Here is a 21052-nt window from a genome sequence, read left to right on the forward strand (position 1 = left end):
TTGCTGGCTCTTAATCCCATTCCTTTGATTCACAGCATCCCTAAATATCTGAGGTGGTCAGTGCCTGATCTGTGGCAAATTTTGGTGATTTAAAGGCATTTTGGCTTTTAATTCCAGCGTGCCAGGGAATTCCAGCCTGCTGAGAGGTTCTGGAGGTGGTTTTGTCCTGAGGAAATTTTTTTTTTTGCCTTAATGGATGGCCCTTCTTCCCCAGGAATACTGAAAAAATTGAGTTTCATTACTGCACAACAAAAAAAGAGATGGAATTCATTTTTCCCTGCTGTCAGGCAGTCCTGGAGATGTTGATATTTAGGGATTGCATCCAGAGCCAGGTGCCAGGCCCAGAATGGGTTTTTTTTTTTAGCTAATATTTGCTGGTTTTGGGTGAGGGAAGCAGGAAGGGGAAGATGGGAAGTGGAGAGGAGATGGAAAATGGGAAATGGGAAATGGGAAATATTCCTCCCATTTTAAGTGGGCTCAGTGCTCAGGGGGGTCACAGCTGGGACTCCCCAATCTTGGAAGTCGTCCCCACCTCCACCATCCTGGCATTCCATGACAGGAACGACATTTCCCTGCTGATCAGGAATATCCATTTCATGACAAAAAATGTGATTTTTTTTTTTTTTTCACATCTAAAAGCAGTCCCTGTGGTTCTCTGCCTCACACTGATTTATTAAAAAATCTGGATATTGATCTAGTACCAGTACCCAACTGTGACAGACAAAACCTCTCTGACAGTGTAAAGTTAGGAAGTGTGTGTTTATTGTGTGTGGGATCATTCCCAAATCCACACTGCTCCTTCCAGGTGATGACAGAGCCCTTTTATCCATCCAAGTATTGAACACCCAAAATACAAATACAAATTCATCATTTTGGTACATCCCATTCCGAAATCCACACTGCTCCTTCCAGGTGATGACAGAGCCCTTTTATCCATCCAAGTATTGAATACCCAAAACACAAATACGAATTCAGCATTTTGGTACATCCCATTCCTCATTTCGTGTATTTGTCCCTTGAGATGGGTCGGTGTCCCTTCCATGGGAGGGGTCCCAAAATGAGGAAGTCAATGAAGTCTTCCTCCTTCTGACCTTTCCACCTTTCCAACGCCAATCTGACAAATGAACTCTTGGTAGAACTCCCATTCCTTGTCTCCAGTTGGTTTCAGAGCAGAGGAGCCCCACAATTGTCTTACGTTCCTAAAAGCAATTTGTCAATTTATATTCTTCATTATAAACCCAGCTAACTCAACATTGTGCTGACGAGCAATCAGTTATTAGTTAACCACTAACTCTTAACTCCATCAAGGCCTACTCATTTATTTTAAATGAATAAAATTATTTTTAAATGCCCCATTTTCAGTCCTTCCCCAAACCCCTTGTGCAGGTTGAATTTTTATCCTTGTTTTTGTGAAACGTTTGATCTTCCTCAAGTGGTTCCTTATAATTCACATTTTTCTTAACTCCATCAAGGTTAACTCATTTATTTTAAATGAATAAAACTATTTTTAAATTGCTCATTTTCTGCCCTTCCCCAAACCCCTTGTGCAGGTTCAACTTTTCTCCTTCCATAAATTCCTGATTTTTGGGCTTTCCCAAAAAAAAAAAATAAATAAAAAACTAGTAAGGCTTATCTCTAACTAAAACCTTAGCTCCTGTAAAATCTCTAAATTCCCTAAATTGACGTTTCCCCACTCTGCTGTTGCTGCAGGCACCACGTGTCTGATCGCCCTCCTGTCCGACAAGGAGCTGACCGTGGCCAACGTGGGCGACTCCCGGGGCGTGCTCTGTGACAAGGATGGCAATGCCATCCCCCTGTCCCACGACCACAAGCCCTACCAGCTGAAGGAGAGGAAGAGGATTAAGAGAGCTGGTGAGTTGTTGGAAGGTTCTGCTTTTACTTGTCACTAAAATTGGCATTTTCCCCTGGGAGAGGTGGGACGCGCCCAGCTGAGGTGGCGGCAGATCAAATCTTTCCTTTTCCACCCAAAATTCTGCTGGGGTGTCCCAAGGCAGAGGTGGCAACAGATTAAATCTCCTGTTTTCCATCCAAAATTCCACTGGGATGTCCCAGGGCAGAGGATCTCCTGTTTTCCACCCAAAATTCCGCTGGGGTGTCCCAAGGCAGAGGGGGCAGCAGATCAGATCTCCTGTTTTCCATCCAAAATTCCACTGGGATGTCCCAGGGCAGAGGATCTCCTGTTTTCCACCCAAAATTCCGCTGGGATGTCCCAGGGCAGAGGTGGCAGCAGATCAGATCTCCTGTTTTCCACCCAAAATTCCAATGGGATGTCCCAGGGCAGAGGATCTCCTGTTTTCCACCCAAAATTCCGCTGGGATGTCCCAGGGCAGAGGTGGCAGCAGATCAATCAAATCTCCTGTTTTCCACCCAAAATTCCACTGGGATGTCCCAGGGCAGAGGTAGCAGCAGATCAAATCTCTCTTTTTCCACCCAAAATTCCCAGGGGGTGTCCCAGGGCAGAGGTGGCAGCAGATCAGATCTCCTGTTTTCCACCCAAAATTCCAATGGGATGTCCCAGGGCAGAGGATCTCCTGTTTTCCACCCAAAATTCTGCTGGGATGTCCCAGGGCAGAGGATCTCCTGTTTTCCACCCAAAATTCCACTGGGATGTCCCAGGGCAGAGGTGGCAGCAGATCAAATCTCTCCTTTTCCACCCAATATTTCATTGGAATGTCCCAAGGCAGAGATGGCAGCAGATCAGATCTCCTGTTTTCCACCCAAAATTCCACTGGGATGTCCCAGGGCGGAGGTGGCTGCAGGTGACCCACCCCTTACCCAGCTGGGTGGGGTAAGGAGAGCAGCCTTCAGCAGCCCAGTGACCATCCCTTGGGATCTCCACGTGGATAACCAGGAGCATCCCCAGAGCTTCAGCCCCAGCCCTGCCCAAAGCCTGGCTTTGAGAGGCCTGGCCTGAGCCTGAGGGAGGTTTAGTGCTAAAATCAGCTTGGAATGTTCCAAAGAGTTCCTTGGATGTCCCAAAGTGCAGTCTGGATGTTCCCCAGAGTTACCTGGATGTTCCCAAGAGCTGTCTGGATGTCCCAAAAGCTCCTTGGATGTCCCAGAGAGCTCCTGGATGTCCCAAAGAGCTCCTTGGATGTTCCCAAGAGCTGCCTGGATGTCCCAAAGAGCTTCTGGAAGTCCCAAAGAGCCCTTGGATATCCCAAAGAGCTCCTTGGGTATCCCAAAGAGCTCCTTGGATATTCCCAAGAGCTCCTTGGATGTTCCAAAGAGCTCCTTGGATGTCGCAGAGAGCTCCTGGATGTCCCAAAGAGAAGCTTGGTGTCCCAAAGAGCCCCTTGGATGTCCCAGAGTTGCCTGGATGTCCCAAAGAGCCCCTTGGATATCCCAAAGAGCTCCTTGGACGTCCCAAGAGCCCCTTGGATGTTCCAAAGAGCTCCTTGGATGTCCCAGAGCTCCTTGGATGTTCCCAAGAGCTGCCTGGCTATCCCAGAGAGCTCCTGGATGTCCCAAGAGCCCCTTGGATGTTCCAAAGAGCTCCTTGGATGTCCCAAAAGCTCCTGGATGTCCCAGAGAGCTCCTTGGATGTCCCCAGAGCTGCTCCAAGCGTTGTGTTTCCCCCCAGGTGGATTCATCAGCTTCAACGGCTCGTGGCGCGTGCAGGGCATCCTGGCCATGTCGCGCTCGCTGGGCGATTACCCCCTGAAGAACCTGAACGTGGTGATCCCCGACCCCGACATCCTGAGCTTTGACCTGGACAAACTGCAGCCAGAGTTCATGATCCTGGCCTCGGACGGGCTGTGGGACGCCTTCAGCAACGAGGAGGCCGTGAGGTTCATCAAGGAGCGCCTGGACGAGCCGCACTTCGGGGCCAAGAGCATCGTGCTGCAGTCCTTCTACCGGGGCTGCCCCGACAACATCACGGTGATGGTGGTGAAGTTCAGGAGTAGCAGCAAAGCAGAGGAGCAGCAGTGAGGAGCCCCCGGGCCCGCTCAGGACTCAGAACAGTTTGGCCGTGCTGGGAAGCTCCGGGAACGCCGCGCGGGCGCTCCCGCGGCAGCCGGTCCCTCCGGGCTCTGCTCGTGGCTTGGCAGAAGGAGCAATACAACGAATCCACGCTGAGCGACCACAAGAATCCAGTTTGTCCCCGTGTCCCCGCCCCGTGCCCTCGCTGCTCCCTCGGAAGCTCCCGTTTCACACGTTTCTTTAGGAATCCCGTGTAGGTTTTTGGTTGGGTCGGTCCCCCGTGGTGTGGCAGCCCCTGGCACGGCGGGGTCAGGGCGGTGCTGCTGCTTTTCCCTGGTGGTGTCACCGCTCAGGAGCTGCCCTCGTGCTCCTCATCTCTGGAAGGGTTTGTGGTGTGAAGGAGGAAGAGGAGCCAACTCTCAGCCTGCTGCCACTGCTGGCTCTCGCTTTGTTCAGCCTCACCCCAAAATAAAGCCCTGCCGAGCATGTGAGTAGGTAGAGCTCCTGAATGCCCACGTTGATCCGGGTGTGCGTTACTCCAGAGCAGCTCTTCTAGGCCATATTGTATCCAAACCAACTCACGGTGAACTTCAGCAAAGCCCTGGGAGTTCTGAACCTCCTGGATGGGAACAGAGCTCAGCAGCGATGGCAGAATGTCTGTCCTCCACCAGGAATCACCCTGACCTTATTTCTGCGGCGCAGACTTGGGAAGTGATGTGAGGGAAAATGGATTTCCCTGGTGACTGTTGGGAAGCTCACCCAAGCAGGGCATTCCTCGGAGCTACCTAGCTGGAAGTCAAGCTTGTGGAAGACTTCCAGATGGATTTGTGGTGTTAATCCCAGGGCAGACCCCTCTGGAACGGGTTTTTGGGATGACATGCAAATGCCAGGCAGCATCAACGCACTGTAGAGATGAAAGGTTGTGTTAAATCTAGATTTTAAAAGTATGTTTAGATCTAACTTTCAATATTTAATTGTATTTTGGGATCTGTGACTGCTGTAGGTTGGAATGAGGAACAGTTTGGGTTTGCTGCACCTCTGGTGCCAGCTGTGTCATGGCAGAGGGACAGGGCAGGCAGGATTTTGGGTGGCTGCTTTATGCTTATCCTGCCTTACAGAAGTCCTTGGGATCTCCCAGAACGTGGTCCTGGACCATCTGCTCAAGTCTCCAGGGCGATGGAGGCTGCCTGTGCTTGGCTGTGGAGCTGGGTCGGGGCTGTGATGGATTCCTGGCCGTGCCTGTTCCTTGGGGAAGGAGAAATATTCCTCATTCCCCAGCTGCCTGCCCCCCGCTCACCTGCAGGGCTCTGGGGTGGGGCTGAGCTGTGTGGGGAGGTGCTGAGGGGGTCGGGGTCTCTCAAGGCAAAAACTCAAAGAGCACAAACTTCTGCTCGAGAAGGAATCCCCCATCTTTGTCTTGTTTTGCCCCTAGGTCAGCTCTCCCCCAGCAAACTTCCCTCCTTTAATTTGTCTGGGGATAATCTCAGCCCTCAATTGGCTCTGGTGGCATTTCCAAAATGTGTCTGGACCCCTGTGCTCGTGCTGAAGTCCAGGGAGAGCCCTGAGCAGTGTCCAGCAGCCTCTGTGCAGCAGGGATGGGATGGGATGGGATGGGATAATGGGATGGGATGGGATGGGATGGGATGGGATGGGATAATGGGATGGGATAATGGGATGGGATAATGGGATGGGATAATGGGATGGGATAATGGGATGGGATGGGATGGGATGGGATGGGATGGGATGGGATGGGATGGGATGGGATGGGATAATGGGATGGGATAATGGGATGGGATAATGGGATGGGATGGGATGGGATGGGATAATGGGATGGGATAATGGGATGGGATAATGGGATGGGATAATGGGATGGGATAATGGGATGGGATGGGATGGGATGGGATGGGATGGGATAACGGGATGAGATGGGATAATGGGATGGGATGGGATAACGGGATGGGAGCTTCCTGACTTTCCAATGCCCTGGCCTCATGCAGCTGAGCTGCAGCCTGGCTGCTCAGCTGAGCAGCTGCCAGGATTTGGGAATAATTCCTTCAGCTGTTCAGCGTGCAAAGGTAGCTGAGGTCAGAGTGCTGCCAGTGCAGCCCCTGGGCGATGATTCCCTGGCAGGGCTGGATCCTGGGCTGGAACGGCCCAGCAGCAGTGGGGAGCAGCTCCAGGCAGAGCTCAGGGTGTGGAGTTTGCCTTCCCTGCCCCCTTCACTGTTCCCCTTGTTCCCTTGTTCAGCACCTTCAGCTTCCTCTCCCCATCCCTGGCAGGGCTGTCCTGGCCAGAGCCATCCATGCCAAGGGTCTCTGCTCAGCCCGGGGGTTTTTGCTTCATTTGCTTTAAAAAAGGAGCTTCAGCTGCTTCAGGTTTACAGAGGAAGGACTGGTGGAGGTGAGAGGCTTTGTGTGCTCTCCCACATCCACGTGCAGTGCCTACCTGTGCTCCCAGCTGGAAGGTTTGGAAGTTTTCCCTCCAAGTGAAGGCGTTTTCCGACTTTCCAGTGGTGCTGATTTGTGCCAAACTCTGTCGTGACACAGCTGGAGGCTGACAGGATGAATTCCTATTGTCCGTATTGCTTATGCAACCTGACCAATGCAGGGTTCTCCCACTGCCTTAACACTGCATCCTCCAGCTGGGAAGGGCTGCCAGGGATGTCCCTCTGGAGGTGGCCAGGGATGTCCCTCTGGAGGTGGCTAGGAACATCCCCATGGATGTGGCCAGGAACATCCCCATGGATGTGGCCAGGAACATCTCCATGGATGTGGCCAGGAACGTCCCTCTGAATGTGGCCAGGGATGTCCCTCTGGCTGTGGCCAGGAACATCCCCCTGGATGTGTAGAGGAACATCCCCCTGGATGTGGCAGCAGGGCTCCAGCCTTGCTGCTGCTCTCCTCCCAAAAACTGGGAGCTGCCTGGGCACAGCTGGGAGCTCCAGGGCAGCTTGGTGGCTTCATCCCGTGGGGACATCCGGAGCCTCAGGGCACAGGGAGTGGCTGCCAAAGAGCATCCATGGATGGCTGGAGGTGACAAATGGACCCTGAGCCTGTGCTGAGCCAGGATGGGAACTGGGCTGTTCCCAAATTGGGATGTTCCCAAATTAGGATATTCCTGAACTGGGGTGTTCCCAAATTGGGATGTTCCCAAATTGGGATGTTCCCAAATTGGGCTGTTCCCAAATTGGGATGTTCCCAAACTGGGATGTTCCCAAACTGGGCAGTTCCCAAACTGGGCTGTTCTTGAACTGGGCTGTTCCCAAATTCATCTGTTCCCAGGGATGTCCCAGCTGCCAGTGCTGGGGAATTGGGCTGTTCCCAAACTGGGCTTTTCCCAAACTGGGATATTCCCAAACTGGGCTGTTCCCAAACTGGGCTGTTCCCAAACTGGGCTGTTCCCAGGGATGTCCCAGCTCCCAGCTCACTCCCTGGGATGCTCTGATGATTCCCTCAGCCTGCAGCAGGGATTGCTGAGGAGTTCATCCATCCCTGGGATCCTTCTGGAATTCCTGGCAGGGCCGGGGCTGTCCCTGGCTCGGTGGCCCCGTGGCTCCTTCTGCTGGCCCGAGACATTCCCACAAACCCCACAGCAGATAAAGGATTCCAACTCCCACTGCTGCTGTTCTCGCAGGGTTAAACCATTCCCAGCGGTGAAATTAAAAATATTGTGAAGGTTTTAGAATCCAGGAGGCAGAATTAAAAGTGCTGCATCAGCTTGAGCAGTGTTGGCTGCAGAAACACCAATGCCACAGCCTCAAAAAAACAAAAAAAAAGGGAATTTTGTGTCTCAGGATACGGGACAGCCCTGCTTTAAAGAATATGGATTTATTGCTAATGTAGCTGATACTTGTTTTACACAGAGAAGCATTTAGTCAGTGATTATACTACAGAAAAAACACCTCACCAGCCTTTCATCCCCCCCAAGTAGGATTTTAGGCCTCTGAACAAAATTCCAAGTGAGAATGTTCTGCTGGAATTTGGCCACTGCAGAGCCCAGAGCTGCTGCCCCTTGTGCCCAAAATATTCCTAAATGGCCTTTCCAAAACTCCCAGAGAAAAAAAAATAATGTACAGATAATTCATAATGAGCTGAATTTTTGTTACTTTTAATTTTCCAGCGCTGACTGGACAAGGCTTAGGGGAGCAGGTGGATAAATCTGGATTGCATCCATGGACACAGGCAGCTTCTCTGACACCAATCATCCATAAATGTGAGGCAAAATTTAGGGAAATATCCCAAAACTCCTATTGTACTGAGCACAGGGAGTGCTGCCCCTACATCTCCCTTCTGATTTATGGGGAATTTCTTTGTGCCAGGATGCACACAGAGCATTGCAGCATTTTAACTCCCCTGAAATAACAGCCAGACTGGGAATTTCACCTTGGAACCCACTTGTGCTCCCTACCCAGCAGCAACTTCCAAACATCTTTGCCCAATTAATTATTATTATTAATATTATTATTATTAATATTATTTTTATTATTATTGTTAGACTTTTTGTGTCAGGAAACCCCAGAGTTTTCCTATAAAAACCACAAATATTTCGAATTCTGATTTCATACAGCTGCATGAGAAGAAATTGGGAAACCTTTAGTCTGTGTTTTACACTTTGTTTTTAGTACAATATTCTAGGCAGATGCAATAAAAATTTGCCACCAGCCCACCCCCACTTCAGTGCCCAGATCATTTTGTACTTTTAAGGTTTTTCACCTTTTGCCAGGCTGCTCACACCAAAAACCTCCCTAAGAATGGCTCTGAGCAGAGACAGGAGCTCAGTTTGGAATTTCGCAGCCTTTTAAGCAATAATAAAGTCAGAATCATATACAAGCCAGATTTGGAAATGAGGTTGCTTGTTTTTTTTTTAGGAAAACCAGGAGCAGGATGGATGTTTTTCCAATGCTGCTGGCACTGTAAATGATAATTAACTTCAGGTGGCACAAAGAGATCACTGTGTATAAACCTAAGCCTTGGAACCTGTGAGCAGTGTCAGCATTTGGGGCACCAAAACCCCAAATTCCTGCAGGTGGCAGGAGAATTTCTGGCCATCCTCACCTCCCCAGGACTCTCATTCCTCCCTCACCACGAGCACTCTCTGCTTTATCCATTTTCTGAAGGCGGCAGAGCCACGATTGCATTTTTATTTTGGAAAGAAAGCAATACAAGCTGTGCTGTAGTGTCAGTGATCTTGTGGTAAATAATTTATTTCGAAGCATTTCACGCGGCAGGCTGAGAGAAGAGCGGAGGGGTTTGGGGTTTGAGGTGTGAAACAACCACAGAACAAGGCAATTCTCCCAGAGAACAACCAAACCCCAGTTCCTAAAGCCACAGCACAGCTGGAATTTCACCTGGATCTCGGAATACAAGAGCATCATTCCCTCAGTTATGCAATACTGTATCCCCTCCCCACAAAAAAAAAAAAAAAAAAAAAAAACCTTTAATTTTTAAAAGCTTTGACCTTTTCACCATCAGAACACTGACATCTGAAACCCTTGTCTGGAGAGTGTTGTCCCCAAAACTTTTTCATCCCTAAAAAAACCACACGAGCCCCTCCTGAAATTGCACCCCAGCCCCGGGAGCAGCTGTGGAGCAGAGCAGAAGCCAGCGGTGTCCCTTGGGTGCTGGAGGCACCCGTCAGCCCTGGGCACCCTGAGCTCTGTCCCTGGGAGCCACCAGGGCTGTGGGGAAGCCCTGGGAGCGTGGCCAGGACGTCTCCCCAGTCCCTCCCCCGTGTAGTGGATGTGTCCAGGTTAATTCTGTTCATGCAACTGCAAATCCTGTATCGTTGTCCATTAGAAGTGTAAACTACTGAAAACTGGGCCTTGCTGATATGAATAAAGTGATTAAAAAAACGGTCTTTACACACAGGGAGGAGTTGGGTCTTCTTTAAAGTAGCAACGGGGGAATTTCTTCCTTTTCCCAATTTTAAAACTGGAACCAAAAAACTCGTTTAGAAACAGGCATAAATCACAACAGGGTTCCAAAACTCCTCGGATGCATCTCACACACACAGAGGGGTGGGGGGATCGATGATCCCAATGTTTTTGGGATGTCCAAATTGATCGTGAGCTCCGCTCCATCTCCCCGCTCTGGGAACACCCAAGAGAAACACCCAAGTTTAATATGGACACACAAAGTGCTTCACATTTCCAGCATTTCTCACCAGCTCCTGCAGATCCCACAGGATCCCCAGGCTGGGAACACTCCTGGAAGCCTTGTGGAGGTAACATATTTCAATAACGAGGTGTGACAGTCTCAGGACGGCTGCACATCAAAAAAACAAAAGCGTTGGGTTGGGTTAAATTCCACGCTGAGAACAAACAAAGGAGAGTGGCTATAAAGCAATAAAACCAGTCCGGGCAGGAATTCAGGAAGAATCCTCCAAGCTGCTTTCTGAAAAGAAATGCCTTTCCTCGGTGGAATCTGTTGCATTCCAGAAGATTCAGGGAGAAATCCCAGGGCTGCTCAGAGGCAGAGGGACACAGCATTCCAAGGCACCCTCTGGGTGTGGGATGCACACCTGGAAAAGTGCTTTGTGCCCCTGTTTTCACTGAAGAGCACTGGAATGCCCCAGAGAAACGCTGCCCCTGCAGTCAGAGTTCATCTCCAGAGGCCACTCTTACAGCAAACTGAAATTTCTAAATAAATCCACCATCAAAGGCAAGTTTCTGAAGTGCTGGATGACAAATCCTGCCAAAACTGGACCAGTTCGCTTGATGTAAGGCCATGAACTGCAATCAAATGTCTGTACTTGCAGATATCGAAGTTGATTTTATAGAGAAAGAATTGTTCCGCATCTTCCGGAATGGTGATGTTGACTTGGAGGATATTTACGCAAATTCCCACATAAACATCCTCGAATTTCAGAGGCTTGACGTGGCCCATCAGCTCGTAAGTCCTCAGAGCCAGTTTTCCATCCAGGATGTAGCCCAGGCCGCTGCAGTAGGGAGGATACAGCTTGAAGGGGTACTCCTGGTAGGAGATGTACCTTTTCCTGTCGAAGCCTCTGTAGGCGAAGTTCTCGATGAGGGGGTAGCCGGTGAAAACGTTCTCCGAGGAATTCAGCTGCAGCAGGAACTTCACCAGGTTGGGAGTGTTGATGAAGACGTCGGCGTCGGTCTTCATGAAGAACCTGGCGTTGGAACAGAACTCGGCGAGCCACTGGAACGCCATGATGGTCTTCAGGGTGAGGTTGTCGTAAGTGTCCACGAAATCCTGGCGGATGATGTCCCCGTAGAGGATGCTCTCGTCCTCCACCGCCAGCGCCGCCGCCCTGTCCTCCCTCTGCGTGTCCTGCCCCAGCAGGAACAGGGTGAGGATGTGCTGGCCCCACCAGGAATCCCGGGAGCCCCACGTGATCCTGATGGCCTGCCTGGCTTTCAGGTCGCCGGGGCTGGAAGCCACCAGGATGACCAGGAAGGGGCGGAGGTCGGCGCAGCGCGGGCGCTCGCGCAGCGTGAACGGGCGCGGCCGCCGGTACATGGGCTCGTGCTCGTAGAAGTACAGAGGGTTGAGGTTCTCCAGGCCAGCCCTGGAGGAGAAGGTTATGTACCACATGGTTGTCAGGGCAAACACCAGCAGCCACAGGAAAATCCATTTCAGGGGTCTCCTGTACAAGGCGCTGGCCAGGTCCAGGATCATGGTCGGGATCTACTGGCGCCCCTCAGAATCTGTCCCATGAATCCTGGAGCATCTTCCTTGCTGAAAAGGAAAGGGGAAAGCAGCATTCAGTGCACTGGTAGTCAGAGATTACCTTTTCCTTGTGCTGGCTGAAGTGCCAGCTGGGATTGTGCTGTGGTAGCAGCCAAATCAAGCATTCCTCATCCAGCTGTCACGGCCCTGATCCCAGGGATGGCAGCAGGGCACGGAGCCCCTGCCCAGCAGGGTTTGCAGAGTTTGCTGAGGAGAACATGGAGCCCCTGCCCAGCAGGGTTTGCAGGGTTTGCTGAGAAGGACACAGAACCCCTGCCCAGCAGGGTTTGCAGGGTTTGCTGAGGAGAACACAGAACCCCTGCCCAGCAGGGTTTGCAGGGTTTGCTGAGAAGGACACAGAACCCCTGCCCAGCAGGGTTTGCAGGGTTTGCTGAGGACACAGAACCCCTGCCCAGCAGGGTTTGCAGGGTTTGCTGAGGAGAACATGGAGCCACTGCCCAGCAGGGTTTGCAGGGTTTGCTGAGAAGGACACAGAGCCCCTGCCCTGTAGGAAAGGATGGATAAATATAATTGCCTGGCAAAAGATTTACAATAGTAAAGCCAGGATGAAAACAATCCTCCCTACTGGCTGGACAATACCGTTACCTAAATATAGGTCCAAAAGTCAAATGGACTGTTCCATCTCAACCCCCAAAATGTACAGTTCATCCCACACCTGTAACCCTCCCCTGAAGCATCAAGTGTCTGTAACCCCAGTGGCCCAAGTCTTGCTACAGCCCACCTTGAAGCCCCTGATAAGGGTCTCTGAGGGGCCAGACGCCGTCTTGGATCTTCCCCCCTCTTGGAACCTCCACCCTCTCCTAGAGCATCCTCTTGTCTCTCCCCTCTCCCATCTCCTCAAGCCTCACCACGTGCTGCATCTGGCAGCTCCAAGCAGGACCTTTCTCCATCCCTAATAAACCTGATATCCCAAGAGCAGCCTCAGAGATCTCTCATCTCCATCCATCTAAACCATCCTGGAGCCCAGCCTTCCCCACACTGCCCAGCAGGGTTTGCAGGGTTTGCTGAGCAGGACACGGAGCCCCTGCCCAGCAGGGTTTGCAGGGTTTGCTGAGCAGGACACAGAGCCCCTGCCCAGCAGGGTTTGCAGGGTTTGCTGAGCAGGACACGGAGCCCCTGCCCAGCAGGGTTTGCAGGGTTTGCTGAGCAGGACACAGAGCCCCTGCCCAGCAGGGTTTGCAGAGCAGGGCTGAAATCTCTGCTCTGCAGCACTGAAAGCTCGTGGCTTTCCCCCTGGAGATCCCCCCACCCTGCACAGACCTGCTCTCCAGCCAGGATCCTGCTCCAAGGGCTGTGATCCCAGGGATGTCAGCACCACGCCAGGAAATGGATGCTCAGAGGTTCAGATTTTTGGTGTTTCTGTTAAAGGCAAAGTCTGAGTGATCTGCCTGAGCTGGAGCACGTGGGACAAGGAAGAAAGGATTTCATCATCGTTCAAGGTTTGAGCAGTTCCTTGTTCCCAGGGAGGGGGGTGAAGGTAAAAATCAACTTCCTTAAACCAAGCTGCATGCTAAAGCTGGTATCGACCAAAATCATGACTGTTTTTATCACTGGCCAGGTAATTTTTGGATTTGAGGCACACAAATCCACAGCAGGGCCTTCCAAACTCCTGTGGAATCCGTGCTGAAGCCGCTGCTGCAATGTCAGGATTAGAGATTCCAATGGATAAATCTTCACAAAACCCAGTTTAAAACCAGACCCCCAGGCCTGTACCCTCGTGTAGTTTTATTTCCCTAAAATCACACGTGTTCTAGCATTTATTTTAGACATCTTTAAGCCAAAATAACTCCAGTGCCTGTGGGAAGTCCAAATGGTTTCTGATGTTTGCAGTAATAATATTTATCCTGCACGAGCACACACAAAGACACAGTCAGGATGATGGAAGGTTTGATTTCACAGCGCAATTAATTACTCCTTATCTTCAAAAATATCACCACAGGGCTCATAAATGTTTTAGATTTGGCAAATAAATCCAAACCCCAGAACAGCACTCTGGAATCCAGGGGAATTTGATTTTCCAGAGCCCACCTGCCTCGTGTTTCTGTGTAGGATCTGATTTGAAATTAATCATCCTTTAAACGAAGCATTTGGAGAATATTTCACCGACAATGGCCTTAAAACGGATCAAAGCAATTTTATATAAAGCATTTGAATAGAAGAATTTTGGACTGATTCCTCTCAAAATCAGTAATTAACTAATAGGGATCTTCTCTTTTTATGCATCAATCTGACTTTCAGTGGACAGCAGGAAATACATACTGGAAGAAAATAACCTCGGTTATGTATCAGTGCTTATTATCTGATTTTAGATCAATAACATTTATTTTGATGATCAACTTTAAAGCATATCAGTGAAAACTGATCTTGGCTGCTTAATGAGAAAAAATATTATAAATTGTTTTGATCCTTTATAGGAAGAAAACCTGGTGTCATGACAGTGTGAACAACAAAACTGGATACAAATCCTGTTACGTAAGGAAAATAAACATCAATTCAGGTCTTTGAGGAAACAGAGGGAGATAAATCCCCACCTTCTCCTATTTCGAGTGCTTGAAGCAAAGGGAGGCAGGTGAGTCAGCGAGGTCTGAGAACTTCTGGTCATGGTGCAGGTTCTGCCCTTGCAGCTCCTCCTCCTCCTCCAGGCTCCGTGCCGGCAGCTTCTCCCTCCCAGCAGGGGACGGCAGCTCCTTCCAGGGCGCTACTTTCATTTTCTTCCCAGCCCAGATTGTGCCAAAAAGATAAAACCGGTGACTTTTGAAATAAATGTGAGGCAACGCATTTATTTTATATTATTACATTTCTATTATTTGTTATTTTTTACATTTATAATTATTACATTTCTATTATTTCTATTATTACATTTCTATTATTACATTTATATTATTACATTTATATTATTACATTTATATTATTACATTTATATTATTACACTTATATTATTTGAAATAAATGTGAGGCAACACATGTGAGGCTCACAATGTTCCACAGGGATTTGGATCCATATCCCACACAGGTAGGGGACATGCTTGGTCAGGAAAAAGTTGGGAAATTCTCATATTCATTAACGATTGCTAATTAAAATAACCAATAGTCCAACATGATGATTTTAAAATAGCATAGTAAAAGGTGTATAAGAAAATAAATCCTTTTTAAAGCTACCAGCAGAAATAATTTGGAAATATATTATTTAAAGCTGGCTTTAAGGCCGGCTTGGACACGGCCTGGACTGTGGGAGGTGTCCTTGCACACGGTGAGCGAGATAACATTTAAAAGTCATTCCAGCCCAAGCCAGCCATTGATTCTTTTCTATTTAAATTTTTAACTTAAAACCAATCGAAACTAGAGGCGATGTTGCAAAACCCCGAGCTGCGGTGCTCTAATATAACAACACTTCAAGGTTTTTTACGTAAAAAAAAAATTTTAGAAAGAAACTTTACAAGATCATCGGTGCTCGCTTTTCCAAGGGCGGGGATGAGCGGGGAGGTCCCGGCCGGGCAGGAGGGGACGGCAGCGGGATGTGCTTCCCTCTCCGAGCCCGGCACCCCTTCCAGCCTTTTTTTGGGATTTCTGATCGCTCCGAGCCCGGCACCCCTTCCAGCCTTTTTTTGGGATTTCTGATCGCACCGAGCCCGGCACCCCTTCCAGCCCTTTTTCTGGGATTTCTGATCGCACCGAGCCCGGGCACACCTACCAGCCCTTTTTTTGGGATTTCTGATCGCACCGAGCCCGGCACCCCTTCCAGCCTTTTTTTGGGATTTCTGATCGCACCGAGCCCGGCACCCCTTCCAGCCTTTTTTTGGGATTTATGATAGCACCGAGCCCGGGCACCCCTTCCAGCCTTTTTTGGGGGATTTCTGATCCACTCCAGCAGCGCACCGAGCCCGGCACCCCTTCCAGGCCTTTTTTTGGGATTTCTGATCGCACCGAGCCCGGGCACCCCTTCCAGCCTTTTTTTGGGATTTCTGATCGCACCGAGCCCGGCACCCCTTCCAGCCTTTTTTTGGGATTTCTGATCGCACCGAGCCCGGGCACCCCTTCCAGCCCTTTTCCTGGGATTTCTGATCGCACCGAGCCCGGCACCCATTCCAGCCCTTTTTTTGGGATTTCTGATCGCACCGAGCCCGGCACCCCTTCCAGCCTTTTTTTGGGATTTCTGATCGCACCGAGCCCGGGCACCCCTTCCAGCCTTTTTTTGGGATTTCCGATCACCCCGGCAGCGCTACCCCCGCACGCCTCTCGCTCCGCCTGGGCTGCCCCAGGGCTGCATCCCCATCCCATCCCATCCCATCCCATCCCCATCCCATCCCATCCCCATCCCCATCCCCATCCCCATCCCATCCCTATCTCCATCCCATCCCGTTCCCCATCCCCATTACCGTGTCCCGCTCGGGGCGCTCGGGGCCGGCCGCAGCGGGAAGGAGCCGCCTCCTCTTCCGCCGTGCCCGGGCGCTGCCCGCTCCTCCCCGGCCGCCTCCTCGGCTCCTGGGCTCCCCTCCGGCCGCAGGCAGGGCAGGCACGGCGGGGCTGCGTCCCCTTCGAGCCTCTGGGAGTGCCCGCAGGGAGGATCCCGTGCCTCATTCCCGCATCCAGCACATCGTGGCACTCACTTCACCGCTTCATCCCGGCTGCCCGGAGGAGCCGCGGGTGCGCGGGGCTCACGCTCAGCTCTCCGGTTTGCCAAGTTTGGTACCGGGCGGGTTCCAGCTCTGTCAGCTCTCCCGGGTTTTTATGGCTCGGGTTCTGCAGCGGGACCGCGAGGCAAGCTCGGCACGCACGGGGCGGTCGCAGCCGGGCGGAGCAAACCCACCCTTGGCCGTGTGAAAAACGCCAGTCGCTTGGTTTTTAAAACGTAAAAAGTTTCATAATAATAAAATGGTTATAATAATAATAATACAATTAGGGTAATAACACTTAGAGTTAGGACAATGACACAATAAAAAACAAAGAATTACGGACGTCCGGATGCTCTCGGACACTAAGTCAGGAAAAGCATCACCCTTAAACCAATACACTTGTTGCATGTTCATACATTCTTTATGGTTATGCATACATTCTATTTAAAACAAGAAACTCTGTCTGTTGTGTGTCAACTGTTTCCTTTAATTCCCTGGCGTCTTTGAGTCTGAAGAAATGAGTTTATTCTGATAAGAATCCATAAATCCCTCTCCTTTGGAAGATTCAGGTGTTCCTCAAAGCAAGTAACTCATCCTAAAACAAAAACTCCCCCCACATCCATAGTCTCTATTTTAACATTATGTTGTAACCTAAAACTACATTTAACACACTACTTAAGAGAATTAATACAGCACAACTTTCTAACATTACACATATAATATTCATTGTAATATTTGCGAAAAGCCAATCATAAAATCTGCAAAGGTGGGAAATTCTCATATTCATTAAATATTACTAATTAGAATAACCAATAGTCCAATATGATGATTTTAAAGTACCGTAATAACAGGTGTATAGGAAAATAAATCCATTTTAAAGCTACCAGCAGAAATAATTTGGAAATATATTATTTAAAGCTGGCTTTCAGGCCGGTGGTGCTCTGGCTGTTCTGTCCTGCACTATTGGAAACGCAGGTGAACCCAACGGGAAGAAATGACCATGTCTGACTCAATTCAGAAGGCTGAGTGATTTCTTTATTATAACTATGCTAAAATACATCAATATACTATATAAAAGGAGGATATTACAACTACACACTACTTTCTCTGACTCTAACACAACTTGTGACCCTCTCTGAGAGCCCAGCCCCAGGTGGGTTGGATTGGCCACCAGGCTCAAACAATCCTCATCAAAATCTAATCAAGCACTCACTCCATGTAAATAATTCTCTAAACACATTCCACATAGGAAAAACAAGCAGCAGAAATAGAAATTGTTTTCTCTTTCATTTCTCTCTGTGCACCTCTATGAAAAATCCTGAGAGGGAGAGAAATGTGCTTGCCACACTGCTGTTTGACTCGGGAGCAGCTCAGGAATCCTTCCAGGAATCCTTCCTGGGAGCGCCTCTGGCACGGTCAGAAACCTGCAGAGCCCCACACGAATTACCACAAATTACCTCGTAAAAAGCCAGGCTCTGCTCCATCCCTGCTCTGAAGTGAAGCTGGTGGAGGAAATCACAGCTGGGACCACGAGCACCCTGTGCAGGTGGAGCACACGGAGCAGAGAAGTGTGAGTGATCTCTGAATCACACCTGGGGACAGACCATCCATGCCTGCCTTGCTGCAAATATTCCTATTTTACTGGAATCTCATCAGGGAATTGTGGTCCATTTGCCATGTTAACCCGGTGTTCTGCAGTTTGCTGCCTCCCCACCCTTCAATTCATTCACGTCCATTTATTTGTAAAGAAATGCAAACACTTTCTTCCCTGGTTTAATACATCCTGACCCACTCCTGAAAAACCCTACACATAATCCATGCGTGTTATTAACTGTGAAAAACGTGCAGCAGTGAGTGTGTGGGTGTCATCTCTCTTTGCCCCCAGTTACTCTAACCCTTTTAGTCTCAAGAGAAAACCAGATTATAACTTGTCTGTCAGGGCTGAGGTGGATTTTACGCAACCAATGTCGTAATTATCGAAATGATTGCTCTATCAGTCAGCAGCTTGCTACAAGACCTTTACGTCTTTTTGCTGATTCTGGACTTTCTGAAGCAAAGAGAAATGTTTTCCTGGGTGTAAGGGCAACTCCTGCAGTAGTCAGGATGTGTCAGAGCAGCCCAAGGTGCATGCACTATCAGGAAAATGAGCAGTCAATAGGAACTCATTAATAGCTGACTGTATTTTTATCTCCTCTTGTTTTGTTCTGCTACTTGGAATGGTGGCCAAAAAAAAAACTTATCAAGACTTGGTTATTTAAAAAAAAAAAATTATCAAGGCTTGGTTATTTCCTCGCTTCTTGACCCTTTCCTGAAGGAAATCTTCATTGGGCAAGCACGGAGTAGAGCGAAATGAAGGTAACAGGAATTTTTAATGGAAGGCAGCGGGATCTCAGTGATGACCAGAGCATCAGGCTCCACCTTGTGGGGCGCAGTTAAACTCGTTCACCAACAACACAAACAAACTCCCGGAGTTTACAGCCCTGGCAGGAGGAGTCCCTGAGGCAGCTGCTTAGAGCAGAGCCCAGTTTTAGTGGAGTTCTCTTAGGGTTTCATCGAGACCATGGGCTGGAACTCACATTTGAGACCACCTCAGATCAGTTTGTGGGAGATGAGCTGCACTGATAAATCAGCTACCTGCTCATTTTGTGGCTTGCTAAGTATGGACAAATCTTAAATCTTAAATCTCCCCTCCTCACTGCTTGTGTTCATGTCTAGATGCCTTGTGCAGGCTGAGCTGGAGCAGAGGCTGGGCAGAGTCCCAGAACAAAGCAGGGATTTATTCAAGGATCTCCTCCATGGATCCACCTTGGGCAGCACCAGAGCCCAGCCAGGGCTGCACCCAAATGACCCAAAATGGTCCCAAAATGCACGAGCGCTCCCGGGGCTCTCCCTGGGATCAGTTCTGCTCCATTGGCACCTTGGAGTTCATTGTCCCATTCCAGCTCCAGCCCATCAGTCCCACCCTGCTTGTTTTTCTCTCTCCAGCCCACGCTGTTTGTGCTCCTGGGCTGAGGTTTGGATCATTTGTCCTTGGTGCCCAGCTGGAGCAGGAATTGTTTTGTCTCCTGCTCTAGAGCTCACCAACACTTAGCATGAAGCTCAGACCTCCACACTAAAGCAGCACAGAATCTGAATATAAAATATCAGAATGTAAAAGCTAAAACTTAAGGCCTCGATCTCATTTTTCCCCCAGATGTCTGTGGATGCTCAGGGGGATTCTCTGGGAGCCAGGACCTGGCTGTGATCAGGGAATCCATGGATCAGGCTGCTGTTCAAACAAGCTGGCAGCCTGTAACCTTTGTGCCTGTGCCAGTGGGGCCGTGGTTACTCATCCCAGTCCCACCCACGGGCTTGGCACGGAGCTTCCGAAGCCCCGTGGCTCCTTATCACCTCGATAAAAGCAGCGTGTTTGTGCAGAGATCCGCCTGCTCCAGAGCTCCCAGCTGCCTCTTCTCCCTCTCTGCTTCTGCCTCACCTCAGCAGGGGGAAAGGCAGCGACACAAACTGGGCCCAGGGAAGAGGGGAATATCCCTGGAATCCAGAATTCCCCGGGATAAATGGGCCTCCACAACGCCAAGCCCTCCATGAAGGGGGCCAACATCGTGATGCTGGGGCTGGACTCGGCGGGGAAATCCACGCTGCTCTACAAGTTCAGGTCTGACGATGTTTTTGTAACAATGCCAACGGTTGGCTTCAACGTGGACATGATCGAAGCAGGGAAAGATTTCACACTGACATTCTGGGATGTTGGAGGACAGAAGAACATGAGAGAGCTCTGGAGCAGTTTCCTGGAAGACGCCGGCACGCTGCTGTACGTGGTGGACAGCTCTGACAAGCGGCGGCTGGAGGAGTCCAGGAGGGAATTTGAGCTCATTTTGAAGAACGAATCCATAAAAAACGTGCCGGTGGTCGTGCTGGCCAACAAGCAGGATTTGCCTGGAGCTCTGAACGCCGAGGAGGTCACCAGGAAGCTGAAGATGAAGAAGTACTGCAGTGACAGGAACTGGTACGTGCAGCCCTGCTGTGCCATCACGGGCGACGGGCTGGCAGAAGCTCTCCAGAGGGTGGCCACGTTTGCCAGGCAGTACAAGAAGTCAAAGGAGACTTTCATCACTCTGAAGGAACTCAACTCTTTTTAAGGATTTCTATCATCGCTTCTGATGACTCTTTGTTGGACAGATTAAATCTGGAATATCAGATTCTGAAGAACTTTTATACGTAAATATTTATAAAGGACTTTGGCGATATTAAATTCTGCTGTTGTACCTGCAGAAACTTGATATACCTGATGGGTATCTCATACCTGAGATGAGACTCTGTAGCATTTTATTATTATTTTTGTATTTATTTGGGTTTATTCAAGTTGAATGATGAGAAAGGGGCAGTCAAGCACATGGAAATAAAATAGGTGAGCAGTGTTTAAGTGGTTAAATCAAATGAAGAGTCAAATCAATTTTTTTCAAGATGTAAACCAGCCAAGCCATTTGGTGAGCAGTGATCAAATGCTGTTTTGTAATAAATGCCATAGATGTGTTGCTTACTTAAAAATAGAGTGAGGTGAGAGCTTTAACTCAGTTATGTACAAGAGAATTTGGCTGTTTCTGCACTCTGGAAACAATTCCAGCAGAGAGGTGGTGACGAGCTCCTCGGCCAGCCCCAGGCAGAGCCTGGCTCCAGTGCTGTCCCCAAGGTGCAGCTGGGACCTCCCATTGTCCAGAGATCCACGTGCTGCTCCCGTTGTTCCTGCACCGCCCTCCTCACAGGGATCAGCCAGGGAAGAGC

General features: G+C 49.7%; 3 protein-coding genes across 8 annotated transcripts in view; 2 read left to right on the forward strand and 1 right to left on the reverse strand.

The window, feature by feature from the left end:
* Positions 1–9811, forward strand: part of PPM1L (protein phosphatase, Mg2+/Mn2+ dependent 1L) — a 58756-nt gene extending 48945 nt beyond the window's left edge. The window contains exons 3-4 of the mRNA XM_021541712.4: positions 1711–1872; positions 3605–9811. Coding sequence (XP_021397387.2) covers positions 1711–1872; positions 3605–3954 — 512 coding nt within the window. The 3' untranslated portion in view covers positions 3955–9811. The remainder of the gene's footprint in view (positions 1–1710; positions 1873–3604) is intronic.
* B3GALNT1 (beta-1,3-N-acetylgalactosaminyltransferase 1 (Globoside blood group)) lies at positions 9117–16456 on the reverse strand. Of its 6 annotated transcripts, none has more exons than XM_085587382.1 (4): positions 16034–16454; positions 14189–14368; positions 12918–13016; positions 9117–11645 (listed from the first exon to the last, which is right to left on the reverse strand). In XM_085587382.1, the coding sequence occupies exon 4, from the start codon at positions 11583–11585 to the stop codon at positions 10599–10601; it is 987 nt and encodes a 328-aa protein (XP_085443508.1). In that variant the 5' UTR covers positions 11586–11645; positions 12918–13016; positions 14189–14368; positions 16034–16454; the 3' UTR covers positions 9117–10598. The 6 variants fall into 6 exon arrangements, with proteins under 6 accessions (XP_085443508.1, XP_085443510.1, XP_085443511.1 ...); XM_085587384.1 differs by having other exon boundaries at positions 12918–13292; XM_085587385.1 differs by lacking the exon at positions 12918–13016 and having other exon boundaries at positions 14195–14368; positions 16034–16456.
* A 3176-nt stretch (positions 16457–19632) lies between these two features.
* ARL14 (ARF like GTPase 14) lies at positions 19633–20707 on the forward strand. The gene has a single exon (XM_021541699.3). It carries the CDS (start codon positions 19828–19830, stop codon positions 20407–20409), a length of 582 nt encoding a protein of 193 aa, XP_021397374.3. The 5' UTR covers positions 19633–19827; the 3' UTR covers positions 20410–20707.
* Positions 20708–21052: the final 345 nt, after the last annotated feature.

This window comes from Lonchura striata, chromosome 9, assembly GCF_050655825.1.
Source record: "Lonchura striata isolate lonStrDom1 chromosome 9, ASM5065582v1, whole genome shotgun sequence".
Lineage (NCBI taxonomy): Eukaryota > Metazoa > Chordata > Aves > Passeriformes > Estrildidae > Lonchura > Lonchura striata.

Bases quoted from the DNA above. Each gene is read 5' to 3' on its own strand.
- B3GALNT1 (XM_085587385.1), bottom strand. From the start codon at position 11,585: ATGATCCTGGACCTGGCCAGCGCCTTGTACAGGAGACCCCTGAAATGG.
- ARL14 (XM_021541699.3), top strand. From the start codon at position 19,828: ATGGGCCTCCACAACGCCAAGCCCTCCATGAAGGGGGCCAACATCGTG.